General features: G+C 48.1%; 1 protein-coding gene across 1 annotated transcript in view; it reads left to right on the top strand.

Moving 5' to 3' along the window:
* Window positions 1-23,238, top strand: part of nrxn2b (neurexin 2b) — a gene marked incomplete at both ends in the record, with an annotated part of 530,523 nt that overhangs the window by 240,966 nt on the left and 266,319 nt on the right. Inside the window, 2 exons of the mRNA XM_079758236.1 lie at window positions 1,799-1,972; window positions 6,759-6,878. Coding sequence (XP_079614362.1) covers window positions 1,799-1,972; window positions 6,759-6,878 — 294 coding nt within the window. The remainder of the gene's footprint in view (window positions 1-1,798; window positions 1,973-6,758; window positions 6,879-23,238) is intronic.

Raw genomic sequence — 23,238 nt, 5'->3', positions numbered from 1 at the left:
AAGTTCCCCCCTGAAGCTCAACGAGAAGAAAGAGAGCAAATAATTGATCACGGGGTAGTCAATAAATATTTCCGTTTCATCTCGCGGTGCTTCACTCCATCTCCGACAAATCCAATCATTTTAACGTCTCTTTCTTTCCACGAACAATCCGCCCGGGTTTCCGTCGTCGTGTTTATCCCCTCCTCTTCCGACGGAACACTGTATCAGTCCCGACGCCAGGCGAAAAATAGCTTGCTACGCGCATTCATGTGTGTGCCAATCCCTGAGGCGGAGTGTCCCCGAGGCTAACTCCCTGCTGCTCAGCAGTCAACAATGTAAATTGGCCTATTACAGCCAAGACACTGGGTCTCAGCGCCTCCGATCCTGTCAGAGGAAAGCCGAGTACACGACATCAAGCCTGCCTAAGATTGATTTTGTTGTTGCCGCTCCTGTGTTTGGGTGTTTCCCGTCTGCGTACCCCGAAGCTGGCTGATGGTTGCTCTCCCCGATCAGAAACATGACGCGCTATCTTTAACACTGACAAGTGAACCACAGAGGAGGCTGAGTGGTTGTCAGTAAACAACGCTTAGGTGTTGATTAGAGGCTAAGGAAGAGGCCGTACACAATGAGTAAAGTGTGTGTTACTCCGTGGGCAGGGGGGTGATTGGGATGGTAAAACGTTATTACAACTTTGAAGGCACAAGCGATATTTTCTGAAATTTCTACATTAACCTCAGATGGATAAACACGTGTTTATTGGAATACCATCAACGAGTACAATATGTGATTAGAGTGTCGAGTTTACTACGGTTGGTCCTCCCCAATTATCAGGGGGCTGAAATTACAGGGCCTTTTCTTCTCCCTGCTCGCAAAACACTCGTGATTTGATCTTTAATTACCATTATCAATGATCCCTATCAATAGGTATTTTACTCCAGCTGAGGATTGCATAATGGGGCTGTACTTTGGGGGGCGGGGGGCGGTTTTCGGCCGAAGGGATCCCATTTCGAGGCAGGGAGGCGGTCTCGATGACCTTGTAGTGAGTCGTGTATCCGGTTATGGATACACCGGGTATGTTTTTAAAACAAACAGAGGTTTATACTGCAAATCAACCCCCAGCTAAGAGTCCCTAATGTCCTTGGAAGGAAGGACCCCCCCCCTCTGGGTTCATCCTCAAGGTTTCTTCCCTCAGGCTTTGGCGAGGGTTTTCCTTTAAGTGATTCAGAGGGTGAGGGTTAGAGTGGTACACCGAGAGTCCACTGGAGGCTGTGTGGCTGTGATTAAGGGCTTTACAAACACAATTGACCTAGCCAACCGATCTGCCGACCTCTGAAGCCTTATTGGACGAAATCACAGGCACGCCCCCCCCCCCCCCCCCCCAGGGCCGACCTGCTCCTTAATGACATGGATCTGAATTCACTGGGCGTCACGGCGGATAAAAGCCTCTTGATTAAGATACGGTTAATATGAGATTCCTCCTCCCCAAGGGGAATTCATTTATAACATCAGCACTTATGAGAAAAAATATATATATTCCATATATTTTATAATAAGTGCTGATATTACAACTGAATATCCCAGGGGGGATTCAGTTGGAACATCAGCATTATTGTAAAATCTATAATATTAATGTCTATATATATATATGTATTTAAAATGTGAAATAAGTCTTAATACAGACTCTGACAATAGAAAACAAGACAAAATGCAATATTGGCATTTGCAATATTTCCTGTAAAACAACAATGTCTAAAAGTAAAGTTGTGCAGGGCAATGCTGAACGTCTCATTCGTCTTGTGTGTGCATGCGTGTTCCCCAGGGGAGCTGTATATCGGTGGCGTGATCAAGACCATGTACGGCAACCTGCCCAAGCTGATCGCGTCCCGGGACGGCTACCAGGGCTGCCTGGCCTCGGTGGACCTCAACGGGAGACTGCCCGACCTGATGGCGGACGCCCTCCACAGCGTGGGACAAGTGGAGCGAGGCTGTGACGGTAAGGGCGGCGCCCCCCCCCCCCCGTGTGTGTGTGTGTGTGTGTGTGTGTGTGTGTGTGTGTGCGTGTATGTGCGCGCCCCCCCCATGTGCGTGTGTGTGTCTGTCTGTCTGTCTGTCTGTCTGTCTGTCTGTCTGTCTGTCTATGTGTGTGTTTGTATTTGTGTGTGTGTGTGTGTGTGTGTGTTTCCGCGCGCCCCTGTGTGCGTGTGGGTGGTTATGTGTGTGTGTGTGTGTATGCATGTGCGCACGTGCACGCTTGTGTGTGTGTGTTTGTGTGCATGTTTGTCGTCTGCCAGATTGAGTCCACTCCTAGCCTGAAAGGTTGTGGGTTTGATTCCCCGCCCATCAGTTCTAAAGCACACAGGCGTCCTACAGCAAGAGGCCATAACCGCGCCTCAGTGGGCCGTCTCTAAGAGGTCCCTTTGGCCCTCTGTGGACGGAGGCGTCTGCTGAGTGACCTAATGAGGGCGAACACATGGGGACGGCGTGGGCTAACAGAGGCACGCCCATGGCTGACTTCCTTTACATTGTGTTATCAACTGGTTCATTTGAGTGGTTAGGGTGCGTTAAGTTCAAGGGTTTCAGCGTTGGCTACACGACACGCACGCACGCACACACCCACACACACACAAGCAAGCACCCCTCTGCACCATCTTCCACTATCCCCCCCACGCCTCTCTTGCTCTCTCTGTCGCTCTCTCTCGTTCTCCGGCTCAAGTTGCATGTCTCTCTATGGCTCTCTCTATCTGTCTCTTTCTCTTTTTGTCTCTCTGTCTCTCTCTATCCTCTCTGTCTCTCTCTCTGTCTCTCTCTCTCTCTCTCTCTCTCTCTCTCTCTCTCTCTCTCTCTCTCTCTCTCTCTCTCTCTCACTGTGTCTCTTTGTCTCTCTGCCTCTCTCTCTCTCCTCTGTCACTCTCTCTCTCAGTCTCCTTGTCTCTTTGTCTCTCTGTCTCTCTGTCTCTGTCTCTCTCTCTCTCTGTGTCTCTGTCTCTCTGCCAGGGGGAAGTGCTGTCACCTGCCCTCAGTACATTGCAGTGCCAGGAGAGCCCGGGTTGATTTCCCCCGAGGGCCGAGTTGGACGGCTCCTAACATTCATTCCTTCCTTTTTAGTTCTTACCTTCATTTCCTCCTTCCTTTTTTTCTTTATTTATTTTTTTTTCATTATAAGATATTTGGGTTTTATTTCACCTTCCTTTCAATCTTTTGATCTTCCTGCTCACCGCTCTCGCCTTAACCCTTCCCCAGTCGCTCACTCTACTCACTCCCACACTGTGTCCCACACAAGCATTAAGGCGGCAGAATCCCTCCCCACAGCCCTTGATATGGACAGCCTTACTGCCTAGCAATAGAACGCACCAAAAATGGATAATTGGACATGTTTTGGACTTTGCTTTAGAAATCGTACGGGAATACTCGGAACAAATCGCCGGGCGCACGCTGAAAGCCTCAGATCTGGTGTTTTATCCAACACGTCAATGTCTTTTCAGCTGAATCCCATTAGCCATGCTCAGTTCCAGCTGAAGCCATATCGATGTCCATCTTCTTGATCTGAAGTTCTCCAGAGTGCTGGAGTAAAGGCACAAAATATGCATCGGTCTCATTGATTCGCCTCTCAGAGTGAAGGTGTTGTGTTCCCGGGGACCATTGTACCATTGTGTGAGGACAGAGTTGGTTTAAAAGACCGAGCAAACGACAGATACCATATGTGGCATATCGCTTGTTCAATGCTCATTCAGGCGCACTCTTAAACAAAAATCAACAATAACGAACAGACCTGCTATATTTTTAGCAGCCGACCAAAAAAAGACTAGCCTATCCGTCTCTATTCCACTCTCCTGCCCTTCGCGGTTGCCACGCCGACCAGATGTTCCAAACTGTCGGCAGCTGTTCTCCGCGTGGATGCAGGTGACAGCAGGGGATGGCGGCTGGCTCCTCCGCTTCTTACCCGTCCCATCCGACGCTCCCTAAAAACAGATTGGGCGCACCAAACAAAACCCGGGGCCAGACTTCGGTTTCAACGCTCCGGCGAATGCACGCCAAACGCTTCACCACCGCCGTCCCGCCAAAGAACCCACGCTTAAACGAAACCGCAGTGCACCCGTGACCGATGTCCAAAGGAAGCGGGTTTGAAGTGATTCCAAGCGACGCCCTTCCAACCTAAAGCTGCACTCATCCGGCGTCTCAATTGAGAGGCCGTTATTAGCCAGTAATTATTTGGCGATATGTCGGGAGGACAGGCGGATAACGTGCCAAATGTTTTGGGAGTTTTTCGTTTTTTTTCCATTGTCGTATTTGAAATCCATCCGATATCTTTCTTTTTTTGTCTCCTATCACTGTCGGTGTGTTTTTAATTGGTCCGTTTGTGCAGCGCACCACACATGAGTGTTTATCTGAGCGGAAACAAATTAGGCTGGCGCTGAACCGTGTCTGTTTGGAGATGCTTGTGTTTAATTGGGTTTTTAATGAGGCCCCCCTCCCCCACTAGCCCCCCCCATCAGCACCACAAGCCTTGATATTCTGCATTTTAAAGGTATTTCTGCTCAGGCAGCCTTCAGATAGATTAAGATCTATCCTTCTGTCACTTGATGATTAGATCAAATTCATGTTATCTCAATCTAGTCACAATTATTCTGAGATGGAAAATATAACCTCAGTCAGCCTTGTGTGGTTTACACCTTAAATTGGAATGAAAAAAGAACAGAAAACATAACAAATTAGCTTAAATACCATGAACTCCAAGACTAATAAAAAAAAAATCACATATTCGAGTGAAACTATTTCCATCTGGTTTGTACCAAGGTAAGGGTGACACCCAGCCAAAAAGGTCTTGGGATCGAATCCCCAATGCCTGGCACTGTCTAGCCTGGAGGCATCCTCGAGCAAGACGCCCCCTCTGACCCCGTTCTGTTCCTTTACGCTCCTAAAAAATATAACCCCTGTCACTTTGGATAAAACCCTCCCCAAAATACACCATTACACCCTTTAGCAACCCCACAGTTGACAGCCGCGCATCGAAGTAGCCAGGAAAGCTCTTCCAAAACGAACTCCTTCCTATCCCTCTCTTTAAAACAACGCCGGGGCAGGAAGACAAAAGTGCGTCGCTCCACTCCCCAGGGGTTTCCCGTTTTCCTGATAAAAACAGCGCAGCGTGCCGAGAAGAGGCCGTTCCCTTCCCGGGGGGAGATCTCGCCCTGCCGCGCCTGCCACTCATCTCCCCCTCCTGAAGAACTGGTGGTCTTTTCAAACGTAAACCAATCGCGTTTAATTCTGCGATCCGCCGCCGAGTGGCCCGAATCCCGCCGAGAAATCACGGCGGCTGGGCTCCTTCTAATTGACAATTTAAATGTCTTTAGCCATCCATGGCCGTGCGTAGGAGCAAGGCGTGCCGTGCACGCCCACGAGCCAGCGCACACACATGCACGCACGCACCTACTCAAAGGTGGATGAGTGTGAGTACACACACTCACGCGCACATATATCCATCTACACGCTCATCAACGGAAAATGATGCCTATGTACACACAGTCTCACACACACGTGAGCCAACAGACACACACGCACACACAAACAAAGAAATGCACACACACACACACACACACACACACACGCAAACATTCACACCCACACACACAAAGGTGGATGAGCCTGAGTACGTACACACACGTGAGCCAACACACACGAACGCACACACAAAGACATGCACACACACACACACACACACACAGAAACACATGCACACAGACACACACTTACACTGATTTACATATGCACACAGACACACACTCAAACTGATACGCATATGCACGCAGGCAAACCAACACACACACCCATGCACCCATCGCACACCCACTCATAGGGAGGTCTGCACACACACTCACAAACACACAGGGAAGTCTCTGCACACACACACACACAGACACACAGGGAGGTCTCTGCATACACACACCCTCAGCGGAGATATGGACCCCAAGGTGCCCCCCCCCACACACACACAACCCTTCCCCTCCTCCTCATCTCCAAGTCAAATGGGCCGCTAGCTTCGCCAGCGCCGCGGCAGGTTGCAACCTTGAATTAATGTCCGACTCCATCTGAATACATTTCTAAGCAGCCTTAATCAAATCAGCGCCGGCCCGGCCAACAGACGCTATTATGAATCTGATTACCGTTTCTCCACGTCGTTTTTGTCCTTTTTTCTTTTCCTGTTTTTTTTTTTTTTTGGTTTGGTTTCTTTATCTTCTGTTTGTTGTTGTTGTTGTTTAACAGCGTGGTGCGATGCCGCACTGGATGTGCTGGAAAACCATGTCACGACTGCTGGGAGGTAATTAAAGGGCTTGACGGAAGTGAACAGGAATATATCTCGCGTGGCGGCGGGCAGAGGGGTGTAGTGGTTACGTCGGCCGACTCCCACCAGAGAGATACAGGATCTGTTCCCCCAGTGCCCACAGCCCCAATGCAACCCCTTACCTGCTCCACGAAGTCATTCGTCAGAAGTCCCTTTGGAAAGCATCCAATGACTTTAATGACTATTCCAACTTTCTTTCTTTTTGACAAAGCAACTTTTTCTGCAGATTCATCCAAAGGACTTGCGGTGAATTCACAAACCTGTCATTAAAACACTATGTCCTACAAGGACAAAAATAAGTCTTACGTCAAATGGTAGCAAGTAGGGCTGGTATGGCATCTTGCTCAAGGGCACCCTACCCCAGGTTAGACTGCGGACGTTGGGGGATCGAGCTCAGATCAAACGTCCATCTTAACCCCTTGACTCCTTCTGCTCCACCCAGGACCCAGCACCACCTGTACGGAGGAATCCTGCTACAATCAGGGCGTGTGTCTCCAACAGTGGGAGGGCTTCAGCTGCGACTGCACCATGACGTCCTATGGAGGCTCGTTCTGCAGCGACCGTAAGCACCCCCTGCTGGGCTTCCTCTCTCTGTCGTGTTGTCGGGGGCTAAGCGCCTCCTCCGTCCGCCGCTGACGGTCCGTGTGTGTGTGTGTGTGTGTGTGTGTGTGTGTGGGCCTGCGCTCTGGCCGGCCGCCTAGCTTGATTAGCGTTAGCAAGCCACTGTGTTATGTTGCTCTAAAGCGTGTCGAAACCGGCCAACCTAGCCCTGAGTTGCGTTTAGCGGCCGGTGAGCTAGCACGTAAGCGCGGCTGTTCCCTCCTCTAGTGTGTCTGGTGGGCTCTTCTCATTCTGTAGGATTATTTTTGGGGTTTCAATCTCTCAGTCTCTTCAGTCTGTGTTTTCGTGGCGCCGTCGACTCCGGCCTCCACGTGATCCGCCGGGGTTGTGACAGATGCCGGCACCTCGGTCCCTCCCGGGGAGAAGTTGGGAACTGAAACATGAATGTCAGAGAGGTTTTCTCTGTCAACACTTTTTTTTGTGTGTGTGAGCCTGTAGATCTCTCTGGAGAGAGAGCACTCTGAGAGGGGAACAAGAAACATCGGTTTGGGTTCCGCCGAGCCAAGCCGGGGGATTGAGCGGTGTGAGGGGTCAACTATGGGGCTGATTTATTTTCAATTTGCATTGTTGTGCTAGAGGATCGCAGTTCAAATGGAGTCACGTCGTTGGAATTTCAAGTACATTCTCATAGGCAGCAGATCATGGCATTGCAACTCAACGCTTCAATTTCACACTTCCTCAACCATGCACCACCAGTGAATATCAGCAGTATTAAGAGGTAAACAAAAAAATATAACCAATGAAAATGTTTCCAATCTTGAAGTGAATTTCGGGATGCCAATATAAATTAGGAAGCCAGACGGGAAACGTCTGGGTGTGTATTAGGAGGGCAGCGAGTCGACGTGTTTTGAAAGGAATCTTATTTTCAAAAAGTGCAACCCAGTGACGCAAGTCAAAGACCTTGGCCTGGCAGGGCTTAAGAACAATTAGTATTCCTCAGTCATCTCCGCGCGCTAGACTGAAAAAGGGGCAGAGGTAGCGTGACAGGCTAATAGACTTGTTGGCATAAGTATTGCTGCTTAAGCACTGAGCACAGAGATAAGCTGTACAACACTGGTTTCTGGGTGGCTGTGTGTGTGTGGTTTGCGTGTGTGTGTGTGTGTGTGTGTGTGTGTGTGTGAGTGTGTGTGTGTGTGTGTGTGTGTGTGTGTGTGTGTGTGTGTGTGTGTGTGTGTGTGTGTGTGTGTGTGTGTGTGTGTGTGTGTGTGTGTGTGTGTGTGTGTGCGTGTAGGGTGTGTGTGCCTGTCTGTGTTTCACTTTTAACTCTGAGTTAAAGAGGGAGTTTATGGGGAAAATGGAATTGCGTTTCTGACCTCTGTTTGTGGGTTGGTCCGAAGCTGTTTGTTAGAACGTATTTGACCCTTGATCATTAAGAAAGTAAATCCTTGGTTGCTGTGACAACCCGAAACGACCAAGGGGGTGGGTGGGAAATGGGGTTGGTGGTGGCAGTTATGTCTGGGGAAAAACAACTTATAGTGGGGTAGGGAAAGCTGGTTATGATGGATGGAACGGAGGAGGATGAGAGGAAGAAGGAGAGGAAGAAGGAGGAGGCAGGGATGGATTCTGCAATCACGTGTTAATGTGATTAATATTCAGGGTTTGAAGTCAATGCCGTTCTGTGTGTGGTACTGCGGCAGTAGGGGGCGACCTCGTACCTGTGTGTGTGTGTGCGGTTGAGGACGAGAGGAGACGGGTTCCTTCAGAGTGGATCTTTGAACCTGGGAGCCAGCCAACGGGTGTCCTTCTCTACACCTGGCGTCAATAAATAAACTCAATCCAAAATGTATTCTGGAGGAGAAAAAGAACGCAAGGAAACTGTGAGAAATCTATCAGATCACACAGTGTTATTTACTGACCTCTGGCTGTCCGCCCTGATCTCAGTGACAGAAAGCCAACGCTGTGCGACAACCTCGTTCATGCCGCCATCTGTTCTTTCATCCCGACAGGGCTGCGCTCCTATGCGTACACTTGCTCACTCATTCATTAATCTATCAATCCATGATTCATTCACCCACCCATGCCTCCATCCATAATTAATGCATCCATTCACCAAACCATCCATTCGCCCATCTCAGGTTGTCTTTATTTATCAAATGGCTGGCCCAATTAATAGCCGATTAATTAATGGTTAACAGCGGGTAACTACTCCACTGGAGCACAAAGAGCATCTCAGTAAACATGCAGGTGTGATTTTTCAGTTTCATTGCATGTAATTAGCTTCGTGCATCCGTGGCCTTGTAAACTTAATTAACTGTACTGATTAATGGCAGATGTATACAGACACTGCTAATATCTAAATAGTACATACGGAACAACTCTGAACCTTTGCACTGCTGGATTTGTGTAATGTGCCCGCCAATATGTCCACGCATTTAACGATGATGGATTTTAACAATGCTAATATAATAAGCAGATAAACCATTATGATAGAACGCATGTCATGGCAAAGGGATACACAGGCTTCGCGCTCCACCCCCCCGTTGCGTTTATATAATCAAATATAATCTGTATTAACGTGGATCAACTAACGTCTCAAAATTCCTATTCCTGGGTAAACACGACGCCCACATCCTCCTAATGTCACGACGGGGAGACGATGATTAGAAAGGTGTTTCCACTGTGTGCCCGTCACTCTGACTGTGTTCGCTTCGCTAGCTGTTTCCACGTGGTCCCCCTCTCTCCTCCATCGTCCCACTCAGTCGTCCACGTATTGTCCCAACACCCTCGCCTCATTGATTAGCGCCAATACCAACCGAGAAACCACAAACAACGTTTAGTCCAGTCTGCCCCTCAGGCAATTATGGAAGGACTTCAGACTCCTTGCTTATTCATTTATTTGCCTATTTGAGGGTCTATTTTTTCAGAATCCAACAAACTCAGGCTTTTCTTCGGCCTACGTCGCATTTAAGCAACGCTTAATGCTTTGGAATGGAAAACAGAGGAACAAGGTTATCACAATTGCTTTGTTCGTTCTTTGTGTGTGTCTGTTTGTGTGCGTGTCTGTGTGTGTACATGACTCCAGTGTGTTCATGTTATGGTTATGAAAGAGTTGTTGGCGTTCTGAAAGCCTTGGCTGTCTCCTGTGTCCCTCATAGACAAAGGCACAGTCACCACGGCGACCGTTTGTGTGCGTCGTCGTTCTGGATGTTTTCAACCATGTTCAGAACATCTAGGTTGTTGAATTGAACCGATGGAGTGCTTGGATATGTGTGTGTCTATACAGCTCCAATTTTCCCTGATTGATCAAATTTTATGGGCAATGTATAAAACTGCTGTGTGAGTGCGTTTTGATCCCGAAGGCGATGTTTTTGATCTTTCAGCTGTGCATGTGTGCGTGTGTGGTGCTTAACATACAGTACCATCGTAAAAAAACATGTGCAGGTGTATCTTTTTCCATTTGAAGATGAGAGGCACGTGTCATCAAACGGCGCCGCTCTTGAATTTGGAGCACCTCTCTATGATCTCATCAAACCCTTTCTATCTCTTTCTCCCTCTCTCTCCCATTCTCTCTCCCTCTCTCGGTCTCTCTCTCTCTCTCTCTCCCTCTCTCGCTCTCTCTCTGTCTCTCTCTCTCTCTCTCTCTCTCGCTCTCCCATTCTCTCTCTCTCTCTCTCTCTCTCTCTCTTTAATATTAATAATAGGAACATCACACAGTCATGTGCGACCGTCTGACCCACCCCTCCCCTGGATGCCTTTATCTGGTACTGAACGACCACATTTAAAGCTTGGGTTAACACACACACACACACACACACACACACACACACACACACACACACACACACACACACACAGGCTCCCGTCGACCTTCACACAAGTGCACACATACTCACTTCGACAAACTCAAGCACATGGAAGAAGACACACACACTCGCACACACACACACACACACTCAAACCAATTAAATAAGATATGAAAATCATTTAAGCATTCCCTCAAAGGAGAAATCATTTGAATGACGGTGCTCATTTATTTTTCCTGCTGTACTCCGGAAGCCCTGCTGGGAATAAGAAAGGCACATAATTATTTTACCCTCTTGCATCGAGTCCTGACCGGCATGCTGTCTGTCCATCCCTCCTCTCTGGTCGGCCGGAGCACCGATTGAAGGGACTCAGAATAACTGTGTGTGTGTCTGTCACCCCGTCTGTATGTCTGTCTGTCAAACGGTCAGGGCTGCCAGGTGCCTTAAGGCGAAGCTGATTTCAGTAAGCACTTTGTCAAACACACGCACACACACACATAGAACCGCACAAACACGCACATACAAACACGCACATACACACACATACATACATACATACATACATACATACATACATACATACATACATACACACATACACACATACACACATACATACATACACACATAGACACACACAAGCGCTCACTCTCACACACACACACACACACAGATGCACACGCACATACAGATTCACGCACACATGGACACACACGCAGGCGCTCACTCTCGCACACACACACACACATTTTTAATTGTACCACCAGGAAACAGTTGAGAAGATTTGACAGTTGTGTAGAGATGGAGCAGAAACGAGCGGGATATAGTTTAGCTACTCCAGACCTGGCTGTGTTTTATCATAGGTACTGTGTATCCACCCAAGACCTCGCCTCAGCAGACATCCTATCTACTGCCCGCTCATGACTGTGGAAGATATTTATGCACGTCAGTTAGACGTGACGGTTAGACAGGGAGACCGCAGAGACAGGATGAGGCTGGGTGATTGACAGGTGGTCTACATGGCCTGATTTGTTATTACCCCCCACCTCCTCTCCCCCCCCCCCCCCCCCCCCCACCCCCCACCCACCCATCGGGACCCCTGGGGCCCAATGAGATATACCAGACAGACCAGGAGTGGCACTCACTCATCACACACACACACACACACACACACACACAGACCCACACATGCGCAGGCACTCGGAGGGCAAAATGGACACGATAATAGAGATTCTACTGTCAGAGTGGATGGATGGTGTGTGAAAGGGGTGGTAGGGGTTTGCATAACAGAACAGTTGAGCAGCGCTGCGAGTGTCTGATCTCATCCACGTACACGAACACATACGCACTCACTCTCCGATTCCATCCGCAACCATCAGATCCACACGGAGCTCCGACGTGAGAGAAAAGCCCACCGCAGTAACAGGCTCTGAGATCCATCTTCCATCTGTTTGCCTTCCATATGTAAACACACTTTTTAGTTTTCTACTATACATCCATCTATCCATGCAAGTATAGTAGCTTTTGTAAATAAGGAGAGATAAACTGTCTACAATTCTAGAATTTAATTCTACATAATAAGCCTTATGCAATGGGTAACAACCCTTCTTCAATGTAGCTTCCTATAACAACCTTCTAGGGTTGAACTGCCGTCAGCAATCCGTCTAGATTTTTAACTTCCTGTTACAACCCATCTCGAATATGACTCCCTGTTGCAAGACTTCTTGACTATAACTTCCTTCAGCAACCCTTTCTGAATATAACTTCCTTCAGAAACCATCCTAGAATATAACTTCCTTCAGAAACCATCCTAGAATACAACTTCCTTTAGCAATCCTTCTTGAATACAACTTCCTGTTATACAATGCATCTCCCTGTTATATCCCCTTCTAGACTATAACTTCCTCTCCCACCTCTTCTAGAATGTATCATGATGAAAGGCACAACCTTGTGGAAACATTGGATGGAGGAATTCCCCTTTCATCCAATAGCACGTTGTTTCATCCTTCTCGTTTGATCATGCTTCGGCGCAGCCCGGCCAATCCGAGACCAGGAAGTTGCCCGTAGCTCATGCACACCTTCCCGGAGGTATGAGGCGGGAGTTATAAGGTCATGGCTGCGGTGGGCAGCCTGGGAGGCTGGGGGAAAATGTTAGTTTTGCCGCTCCACCGAGCATTCGGTACTCACCCACTCCCGAGCCGTGGGTGGTTAATCTGTACCTCGTGCACGTGCATGTGGGCAGACGTGCGCGCGCACTGTAGGAAGTACATCAATGATTTATGAATATTAGAAAAACAACCGTAGACAGCAGTTGCTCACTTTGACAAGCCTCCGCAGCACACGCATGTGAAGCACACACACACACACACACACACACACACACACACACACACACACACACACACACACACACACACACACACACACACACACACGCACGCTTCTCAGGAGGCAAATAATAATAATAAACAACCATGCACAGAAGTGATTATCTTTGACTATCTTCAGTTGCCTTCACGTTGTGTACACACACACACAAACACACACACACACACACACACACACACACACACATACATTCACGTGAATGACTATCGAAACTCCAACACACACACACTGCTGGCTTCTCAGGAGGCAAATTAATAAACAACCAAGCAAAGAAGTGATTATCTTTGACTTTCTTTGTGGGCAAACCCATGTTGTGTGCAAACACACAAACACACACACATGCCCCCACAGCACACACCCACACACGCCACACGTACACACGTACACACGTACATACGTACACGCACGCACACGCACGCACACACACACACACACACACACACACACACACACACACACACGTACACACACGTACACACACACACACAGGACCCAAACCCACAGAGAGAGCATTTGTCAGTGTGCTGCAGCTGGAAGGGCCGGTGGGGGTGGGGGAGATGGAGGCAGAGGCAGGGTTGGGGGGGGGGGGGGGGTAGGGTGGGTTGACTGGTCCATTTGTCTGTGTGCGGCGCTGGGGAAAGTGGGCCACTTGGTATTCCGTCCCGTTCGTGCGGAGGCGCGGGTCCCCGCAGACACAGGGCGCCGCTGTGTGAGTGCACGCCCCGTCCCCACAATGCGCTTTCTATCGCCGCCTTTGTGTCCGCACGTATGAGTGAGATGGAGGGGAGATGAGAGAGCTGTGAAGGACAGGCAAACAGTAAATGACTGTGTGTTGGTGGGTGGGTGTGTGTACGTGTGTACCTGTGTGTGTGTGTGTTTGCACAGTCCTAATGTTTATCTGAATGCGTTGTGCGGGGGACAGCCACATACAAGCTCACGTACACACGTTTGTGTGTGTGTGCGTGTGTGTGCGTGATGAGTGCAGCTGCCCGCATGCTGTGGTCTGCCATACTAGCCACGTGCACAAAAGCCTGGCTCATACATCTACATACCCCCTGACAGCAACACTCACACGGGGATCACATCTCAATCAGCAACCACCGCCGCCTCATCCTCATCCTTCTCTTCCTCCTCCTCCTTCTCCTTTACCTCTAACTTACCTCATACTTTACCTCCCCCCCGGCCTCTCTTTCTCTGTATCTCTATATCTTTTGCTATACCCCTCACCGTCCACAGACAGATGGTGGAGAGGGGAAAGAACATTCGTCTGGAACTGCAGAGTATATCCCCTCCTTCCCGCTTCCCGGAAGTTTTGTCCTTTCTACTAGATCCGTCTCGGATCCCTTGTCGTATACCGTATAGTAACAGCGTTCCTCTCGTAGCGAGGCGTCTTGCTTTCTCAGTGTCGACGGTGAGAACACAGAAGGTTTTGGTTAGTAAAAGCTGGGTTTGGTTCATCCCCCGCGGTTCACCTTCAGGTAGCTTTCATGGTGTGCGTCATGAAGTATCCGTAATGAGCACCCACTGTGAATACAGTCGGTTTTTTGATGTCGCCCTTGGCAAGGCACCTCTGCAAAGATCTTCAACGAAAAAAATAACCGGAACCTCGAAAAAAGGTTTAGTCGGTTTACCAACAAATCGTAATCTAATCTAAACACGCCTTAGGTTTAAACCCGTTAAGCAACAAGGAGCGTAGCGGCCCAATGATGACTCACGGTACAAAAATACGTATTCTTCCGCCATTACCGTCGGTGGGACCAAAGTCCTCTTCCTCCTGCCCTCACTCCACTGTTCCCCTCTTTATATCCCCCGTCACGATCGTCAAAGCTATGAATAACGCCACTGTTCGTTAGCTTCTCTCCCCGCTCGCTAGCCGCCGCAGCGCGTTGAACCTCGACCCCAAACTCATTACCGTGGCAACAGCATCTGAATCCCGGATATTGGCGACCGAGGCTTTCTTTCACGGCCGAGGCGTTCTTTCTCTACGGCTGTAGCTGTTCCCGGTGTAGCGTTGGAGCTCCTGTTGGACGATATGGAGAAAGTGTATGGGCACTTAGACACACACGTGCACACACTGTACGCACATGTAAACGGGCAAGAATGCATGCATTCATGCGGGACCGCTCCCGCACTGTTGTCACACATTGGTGTACACAAACACACACACGAACCAACACAGGCACGCACACTCACACATTTCTACACTCACACACACACACACACACACACACACAAACACGTACACACTGACAAGCACATACACACTGACACGGGTAAGGACTATCTCACATTCTGCAGACCCAGCGAGGATGAATGGGATGAGGAAGAGTATGATGAAGATGAGGAAGAGGAGGAGGGGTGCTGGGGGTGGGGGCGTTGAGTGCGCCTGAAGGATAAAGTAATGCACAGGCATGCAAAGTGCAGTTTTGGCACTCTTCAGTAAAAAAAAATAAAATCATTACGTTGAGAGTTGGCTCATGGTATGACACAGGGATGGCGGGGAGGAGAGAGAGAGAGAGAGCATCAATTGAAGCTCTTATATTGCCAGCACCGCGTGGTGAAGAGACCATTTAGTCCAGGGGTATTCAACATCAACTGAAGAGGTCCAGTTGGAAAATATCTCCTCAAAGAAAGGAACATCTTGATGGAAACATGTTGAATTTGACGAGTAGTTCCGTCAATGTCTGTATAGAGTCAACAGCTGACTGAATTCAAACAAAGAAAGTACCATGAAATAGTAAGTCAACAAAACTTCAAAAGTTCATCTTCAGTCAAGGGCTTGATTCTCGAAAAGTATAATAAATAAGTCTCTTGTTCGAGATGACCTTTTTCTTCCTTTTTGCGTTAACTCGATTCCGCATCTTAACAGTCCAAACCAATTTTAGCAACCATCTCTACACAATGTTACAATTCAACAGCTCTGACGCCTCCCATTCCGTTCTTCTCCTCTAACATCCCGCCCCCCCCCCCCCCGTTCCCTGGTTCAGCGAGAGGAGTGTGCTCCTACGGCCGCCCCCCCACCTGGAGTCACATGATAAGACACAGTGTAAATCCATGCGCACGGACCGGTAAAGCGTGCCAACAGACCGGTGAAGCGTGCCCTCATATTTACATTTACATTTACATTTAGGGCATTTAGCAGACGCTTTTATCCAAAGCGACTTACAATAAGTGCATTTGTTACAATAAGTGCATTTGTTACAATAAGTACATTTGTCATAGGAAGTGAAACAATATATCGCTGTCGGTACGGTAAAGACGTTCATAGAACCAAGTGCAAGTATTACAATCACTAGGCTAACCCATTCCCCGTGTAAAGCAACGATAGCAGCTACTGTAGATGCTACACAATTAAGTACCTTGAATAAGTGCAATGTGCAAGTGCCAGGACGTACAACATTCAATGGTGGCTGTGCATTGGTTTCTATGCAGAGTCGAGGTGAACTCTGAACAGGTGAGTTTTGAGTCTTTTGCGGAAGCTATTCTGAAACCACATGCACAGATTTGCAATCCACATGGCTTCTTCTGTTGCGGACAGGCCTGCCTTGGACGGCGATGACCACTGCTCTCTTCACCCTCCTCTCTTCTCCCCAATGTTGGTTTTCAAGGGGAAAGCACTAACAACACCTTCACTGTTTACGGCGCGCCATGTTCAATTACTTTGAGCTGACAGCTCTCGTCTTTACTCTGCCCTGTTTGTTTGCGCCTCTCACTCACCGACTGAAAAACGCCTTTTCGGTCGCACGTATATAATTGGCGGAATTGCATCACGTGAGATGACGAAATGCATCGTGCCACGCAATGCCATGCAAACAAACACGTGCAATTGATCTCTGAGATTCCTGAACTGCTAAACCGGTCCCGTAATGGCTGGAAAAGCTGCTCCGGTAAAACTAGAACCGCTCCGTCAACATGTAACCATTCTCAATTACTGATCCGTTATAGGTCAGGGTGCGAATGGGACAGCGTCTGGGTCTGGCGCCGGACCTCCACCCATCCTATTAGCGACCTCAGGTTTAGACAGAGCTGGAGGGGGTGAGGGGGTTGACCAGAAGTACTGCTGTTTTTTTTTTTAGGTCCATTTATTTTTGACCCTTTTCATGACAGACTTGTTTGAAAACCAAATGGCTCCCACGTGACGTCAATACCTCAGACCGTCCGTCAGAACCATAAATAAGTGATGGTTTCTCCTTGGCACAGGATAACATCAGAGTTGAGATTTCATACAGCGCTGTGTGCGCACGTCTACCCTCACCTGCTCTGAGGTGTTTGTTTGCTTGTGTTTGTTGTCATCATGCTTGTCGTCTGTGATGTCACGTGCCTAGTGGCTTCTGCTTTTTCTCTAAGGCATTAATAAAGCAGGTTGTGTCTTAATATCGGAACACATCAAACCACTGTTTTGGCTGATTCAACAGGCCCCGTCTCTGTGTCCTCAACGGTGGGTTGTGTTTCTCCCCTCTTCCCTTCCATTGATGAGGAAGGTCGGTGTAGCGTCTCTCATGCTCGGCTTCCTTTACCAAATACTTGGAATTTAATCAGGATTAACTGATCTTGTTCCACATTTTAGTAAACGCTAGGAATCTACCCGTGCCTCTTAGTGAATTGAACACTGTGTGTGTGTGTGTGTGTGTGTGTGTGTGTGTGTGTGTGCGTGTGTGTGTATGTGTGTGTGTGTCTACATCTGAGTTTCTGCGTGTGTGTGTGTGTGTGTGGGTGTGTGTGTGGCTAAAGCACGTATCGTATTAGGTGTGTCAAGGCTGTGTAAATATCAATCCTCACGCTCTAACTAGTGTCAATATTCCACATCGAGGAACCTGGGCTTGTTTTATTACAAGTGTAAATAAAGAGTGTTGCCGCAACCACTTTAGCTGTCAATAATTCAACATCATCATTCAGCGTCTTTGCACGCTTATTGTCATGAACCGAACTGAATTAATTATTAAGATAACTAGTTTTGTCAACTATTTATTTAGGAAGCCGGGCTTTTAAACGTATTGAAATGTGTGGTTTGAGGTTGCAGAGCGAAGGGGAGGACTGTGATCTGAAACCCTACCGTGAACCACTTTATATCGTCCTAGTGCTTCTAAAATTCATGTCCTGAACCCGGGTTGGGTTTTGAGACCCCAACTGAGTTTTAGAAGGGTATTTTGAAACCATACGCACATTGTGATATACATATTATCTTTTTGATTTTTAGATCTGTCTGAAGATTTAAGTCGTGCATTTAATATCTGAGTTTTTATTTTGGATCTTGTATTTACTTTGCGGTGTTGCACCGTCATTCCAGAACACATTTCTTTAGGATGTGCAAAAAGGTCAAATTCCTCCTGATTCAACAATAAGCCACTACACATCTTGCAGCCTAAATTCAACCTACTTACACATTTTTAGGCTGACGATCAGACCAGCCGCTCTCTGTCGTCCTTTTCACCTCAAACCATCCGGCAGCCTATGTATAACCATGGAACCACACCACCTCAAACCATCCAGCAGCCTATGTATAACCATGGAACCACACCACCTCCACCAGACACAGCCTATGTATAACCATGGAACCACACCACCTCAAACCATCCAGCAGCCTATGTATAACCATGGAACCACACCACCTCCACCAGACACAGCCTATGTATGACCATTGAACCACACCACCTCCACCAGACACAGCCTATGTATAACCATGGAACCACACCACCTCAAACCATCCAGCAGCCTATGTATAACCATGGAACCACACCACCTCCACCAGACACAGCCTATGTATAACCATGGAACCACACCACCTCCACCAGACACAGCCTATGTATAACCATTGAACCACACCACCTCCACCGGACACAGCCCGAGCTACAGCGTAGGTCTCCCCCACAAGGGAGACCCTTCCCTGGGCTAAAGTAATGGCCAGGATGACGGATGTCCTGGGGTGAATTAGGGCTTATTACCGCCCACACACACACACTCATGGGGGAAAGAAAAACGGACTAATAAGAAATATTGCTGTCTCGTTGAGAAGGATATGTCCTGCTCGCGCATGCTCTCTCTCTCTCTCTCTCTCTCTCTCCCTAAAAGACCTTCCTTAAGATGCTGACACACACACACATGCATATCTAAAAAAAAATAAAAGCCCAGCTGATAATGTCAGCATTTCTGCAGGGCCTCAGCCAGGTGAGAGACCTTCACTCAAGCTGTGACGTTAACACACACACACACACACACACACGCAAACACACGCACACACACGCACACACACGCACACACACACACGCACACAAAACGCACGGGAACACACGCACACACCCTTGCCTTATTTATCCTGTGGGGGATGAGCTGTCGATAAGTTGAGTTGACAGTCTCCTCTCCTCGTCTCCTCTCCTCTTCATCCTTCATCTCGTATTCTGCCCTCCAGCTCCTTTCACCCCACCTACCTCTGACTCCCTCCATCCCCGTTGGATCTCCAACCCTTCCACTGCTCCTTCTCCTGACATACATATATAAAGAGAGAGAGAGATATAGAGGTAGAGATATGTACATATATATATATATATATATATATATATATATATATCTTTGTCTGTCTGTGTCTCTCTTTCCATGTATCTTACAGTTAGATATATAGAGATAGGTAGATAGATAGTTACAATTATCCATCTATCTATCTCTCTCTCTATATATATGGCTCTCTATATATTCGCAAGGTAGGTCGGCTAGGTATATAAATCCATAATCTTCCTACAGATGCTAAAGTTAACAGGCTTCATAAACCAGTCCGGCTCCACGCTCGTGGCCAGGGTTATGAGCCAGCAGCCTTTTAAACTCTAAACTCGCTCAGAGACCCACCTTTATACTCGCTTTATACCCCCCCCCCAACTCGATCTCTTTTTTCCTACAGTACTCTTTTGCGCATATTTTTTTTAAAGCAGGTCATTCTTTTCAATATTATCTGCCCTGAAGTCCTTCTGAACCGGCTTCCCGTCCTCTTAATCAGTAATGAGATTGGTGGACAATGCTCAGAATGGCGGCCATTTTAGCGCCGGCCCGCTCGTAGCTGCTGCTTAGCAAAGTTATAAAGCAGTCACAAGGAGCCAGAGAGAGTGAGAGAGAGGGACCAACGCATCATTAATATATCTCTCCCTCTCTCGCTCTCTCTATATTGGGGCCTCTCACACACGTTGCGAGGCCCCTATTTTCACCGTGCGGATCCTAAACATAATAATAAAAGCACCGCCCCGAGTACCGTATTTCTTTTATTGGTGAACAAAGAGTACGATGTGTTATGGAATGGTTGATTTGTAGCTAGAATGTCTAAAGGCGTTTTCACGTCGTATCGTGTCGATGTTGAGGTTCTTCTGCGGTGTGTTTGTAGGCGCGTTTTGTGTAGCACTTGTAGGATTTGTGTCACGGTACGTCGTCGTGTCACGTCGTGGTGCTTTTGTCGTCTTTGCTGTAACGCATTGTGTGGATTGAAATACGTTAAGTCATCTTACGCTCATAGCGGCTGTGGCCTGCTTATGACGACGTTCCTAGTAGGTGTTAGCACTGGGGGCTTTTAATTTGCCAGGCACTTTATGTTAATACGACGGATATTACGCTGTCAAAGCAGCGGGAGTCACAATGAGTCGTAGATGACAGCGGGAGGGGGGGGGGGGGGTTTATCTCCATCGAACCCAGACGGTTCCTCCCACCCTTAGTATGAGCAGCGTGGTCGTGTATTACTCTTTATTTTTAGACGCCACTCGCGCTTATAGAGAGCGCAGTGGCGGAGCCGACTCGTCCACAAAGCCCGGGGGAGTCGCCCGCGATGCCACATGGATTTTCCGGGAAACATTCTGGAATTTTTCCCAGGTCGATACTTTCCCTTCTCGCTGTGTCGTATCAGACATCAGATCAATGTTGCTCGTCTTGCACCCCTCCAACCCTACCCTCCTCTCTCTCTGTTCCCCTCTCCATCTCTGCTACGTGACCCACTTTCCTCCCCAGGAATCAATAAAGTATTTCCAATTCTGATCTATCACCGTATATCTCCATCTTGTCACTTAAAGGTAAAGTGTGTGGAATTCAGTGGCGTCTCACGGGACTTTGTAGATAGGGAATACAACATTGGGAAGTAAGTTTCAATTAGTGTATAACTCCCTGGAAATAAGGATTGCTGAGTTTTTGGTACTTTAGAATGAGCTCTTTATATCTACAGAGGGAGAGGGTCTTCTTCCACGGAGCCCGCCATGTTGCCTGCCCAGTTTCTTTAGTAGGCCAGAACAGACAAAACGGCTCTAGAGAGAACGCGTTTTTCCATCAGACAATCATCGCTATCTTACTTGTATTCACTCACTTATTGAGTCTGTAAAACTGTAGGTCATAGCTAACAATACCTAACTCATAATTCAATCAATGAACCTCATCCCTTGAGACTTGGCTACTTGATGCTGTCGTATACGATGACATAATTTTGTAAGTACCTACTGGCACCTTACAGGTGTCTTACAGGCTAGCGTAGCTTCTCTTACATCGTTGGAAGGTGTCTGGAGGGGAGGGGGGTTATTAATTTGGTTTGCTTGTGTCAGAACCTCACTGCTGGATGCCACTAAATCCGTCACACCGGTGCACGATTTGTAGATCAAATTAACTTTTAACTGTTTGTTGGTCGTTGTTTTTTTGAAACACGGAAGAAAGAAACATGTCCCGAAAGCGGGAAAAAAAGAAAACCACCGGGAACGTAGATACAGCTCCAGCACTCGCCGGAATCCTCGGCGACATCAATATCAATTTACCGCTCCTTTCAGCACCCCCCCTAGCCTTCATATCTCCAAATAAGGGCGTATTGACAAGTGATGTAGTGCCCATGAGCGCGTCTGCACTCAGGAGTCGTTGGAGCTCAGCGGGGGAAATCATGCGTATTGAGTTTCCAGGAAGGAAGATGGTTAGGGCGGGGGACGGGACACGACAACCTGCCGCGCCGCGCGCCGTCGACCTAGCCGCCGCCGCGCAGCAGCCCATTTGAATATAAAAGTCGTTTTGGGGGAGTTATGGTGGTTCAGCTATTGTTGTTTCATTGCTCATGCGTTTCCTCCACCTTTTTCTTCCCCCTCCTACTAATCATTAATCCTATCGTGCGTCATGTATTCAATGAATTCTCGTCGTTCATCTTTTGCTTTACTTTTCGGATATTTTTTTGCCTCTTGTGTGCAAGATTTTTGTTATGCATGAGTCATTTTGAAAAAAGAAACGCGAGTTGACCCTACACAGAGTGCGACTCCCTGAAGGCCCTCGACAGGTCACAGGTGAAGTCCCCCCCCACCCCCCAGCACCGCCAGCTGGTGGTAAACATCTGCCACAATGCCTTCCTTTTCAACCGTGATTGGCTCACACCCGCAGTCTCTTCTTACATTCTCTTCAATTTTCCCTTCACCCATATTTCCCCTCCCTCTCTCTCCCTCTGCTTTAGCGCTTTTCCTTTGCTCCCCATAGAAATCACAGTGTGTGCTCCAAGTCTGATTCCAACGCACGGTAGCGGGCATTATGAACGCGGACAGGTGTTCTGGTCTCTCTCGCTCTCTCACTCTCTCTCTCTCTCATTCTCGCTCTCGCCCTCTCTCCCCAGTGGCGATCGTCCTCTGCTCCGCCCCTAACATCCCATCAGTCTTGGTGTCTCCGCGACCACATTTCAGGGGGACTGCCCGGGTTTATGTTTGTGTTTCGCGTCTTTTCGTCTTTATTTTTTCCCTGCTCTCCTTTGTCGTTGTTGTTGTTTTTTTACGTTCTTGCTCCAGAATGCATTTTTCTAACAAATTAATTTTGAAACGGAACACACGAGGCATTCGCTCTGGAAGGAAATGTGCAGTTGCGTTTTTGCCGCCAGTCGGAAAAAGTGCAGATTCTTTGTTTGAGTAAAATGCTGCCATTTTCTTTTTTGTAATTCAATATTCCACCAGGTCGAAAACATCAACTATTCTCCATCATTTGGGCACAGTCGGCTGGGTCCTGGAAGCCATCTTCTCCTCTTCTCTCCTCTCACTTAAAATGATCCCCATCGTTCATTTGAGCATCGTTCCGTATGCTCAGTCATACAGAAACATGCTCCACCATACTGTGTGTGTGTATGTGCGTGCGTGCGTGCGTGCATGCGACGTGTGTGTGTGTGCGTCGTGTGTGTGTGTGTGTGTGTGTGTGTGTGTG

This window comes from Pollachius pollachius (genome assembly GCF_949987615.1).
Source record: "Pollachius pollachius genome assembly, chromosome: 20".
NCBI classification, from domain to species: Eukaryota; Metazoa; Chordata; class Actinopteri; order Gadiformes; family Gadidae; genus Pollachius; species Pollachius pollachius.
This window is presented reverse-complemented; position numbering and strand designations above follow the sequence as displayed.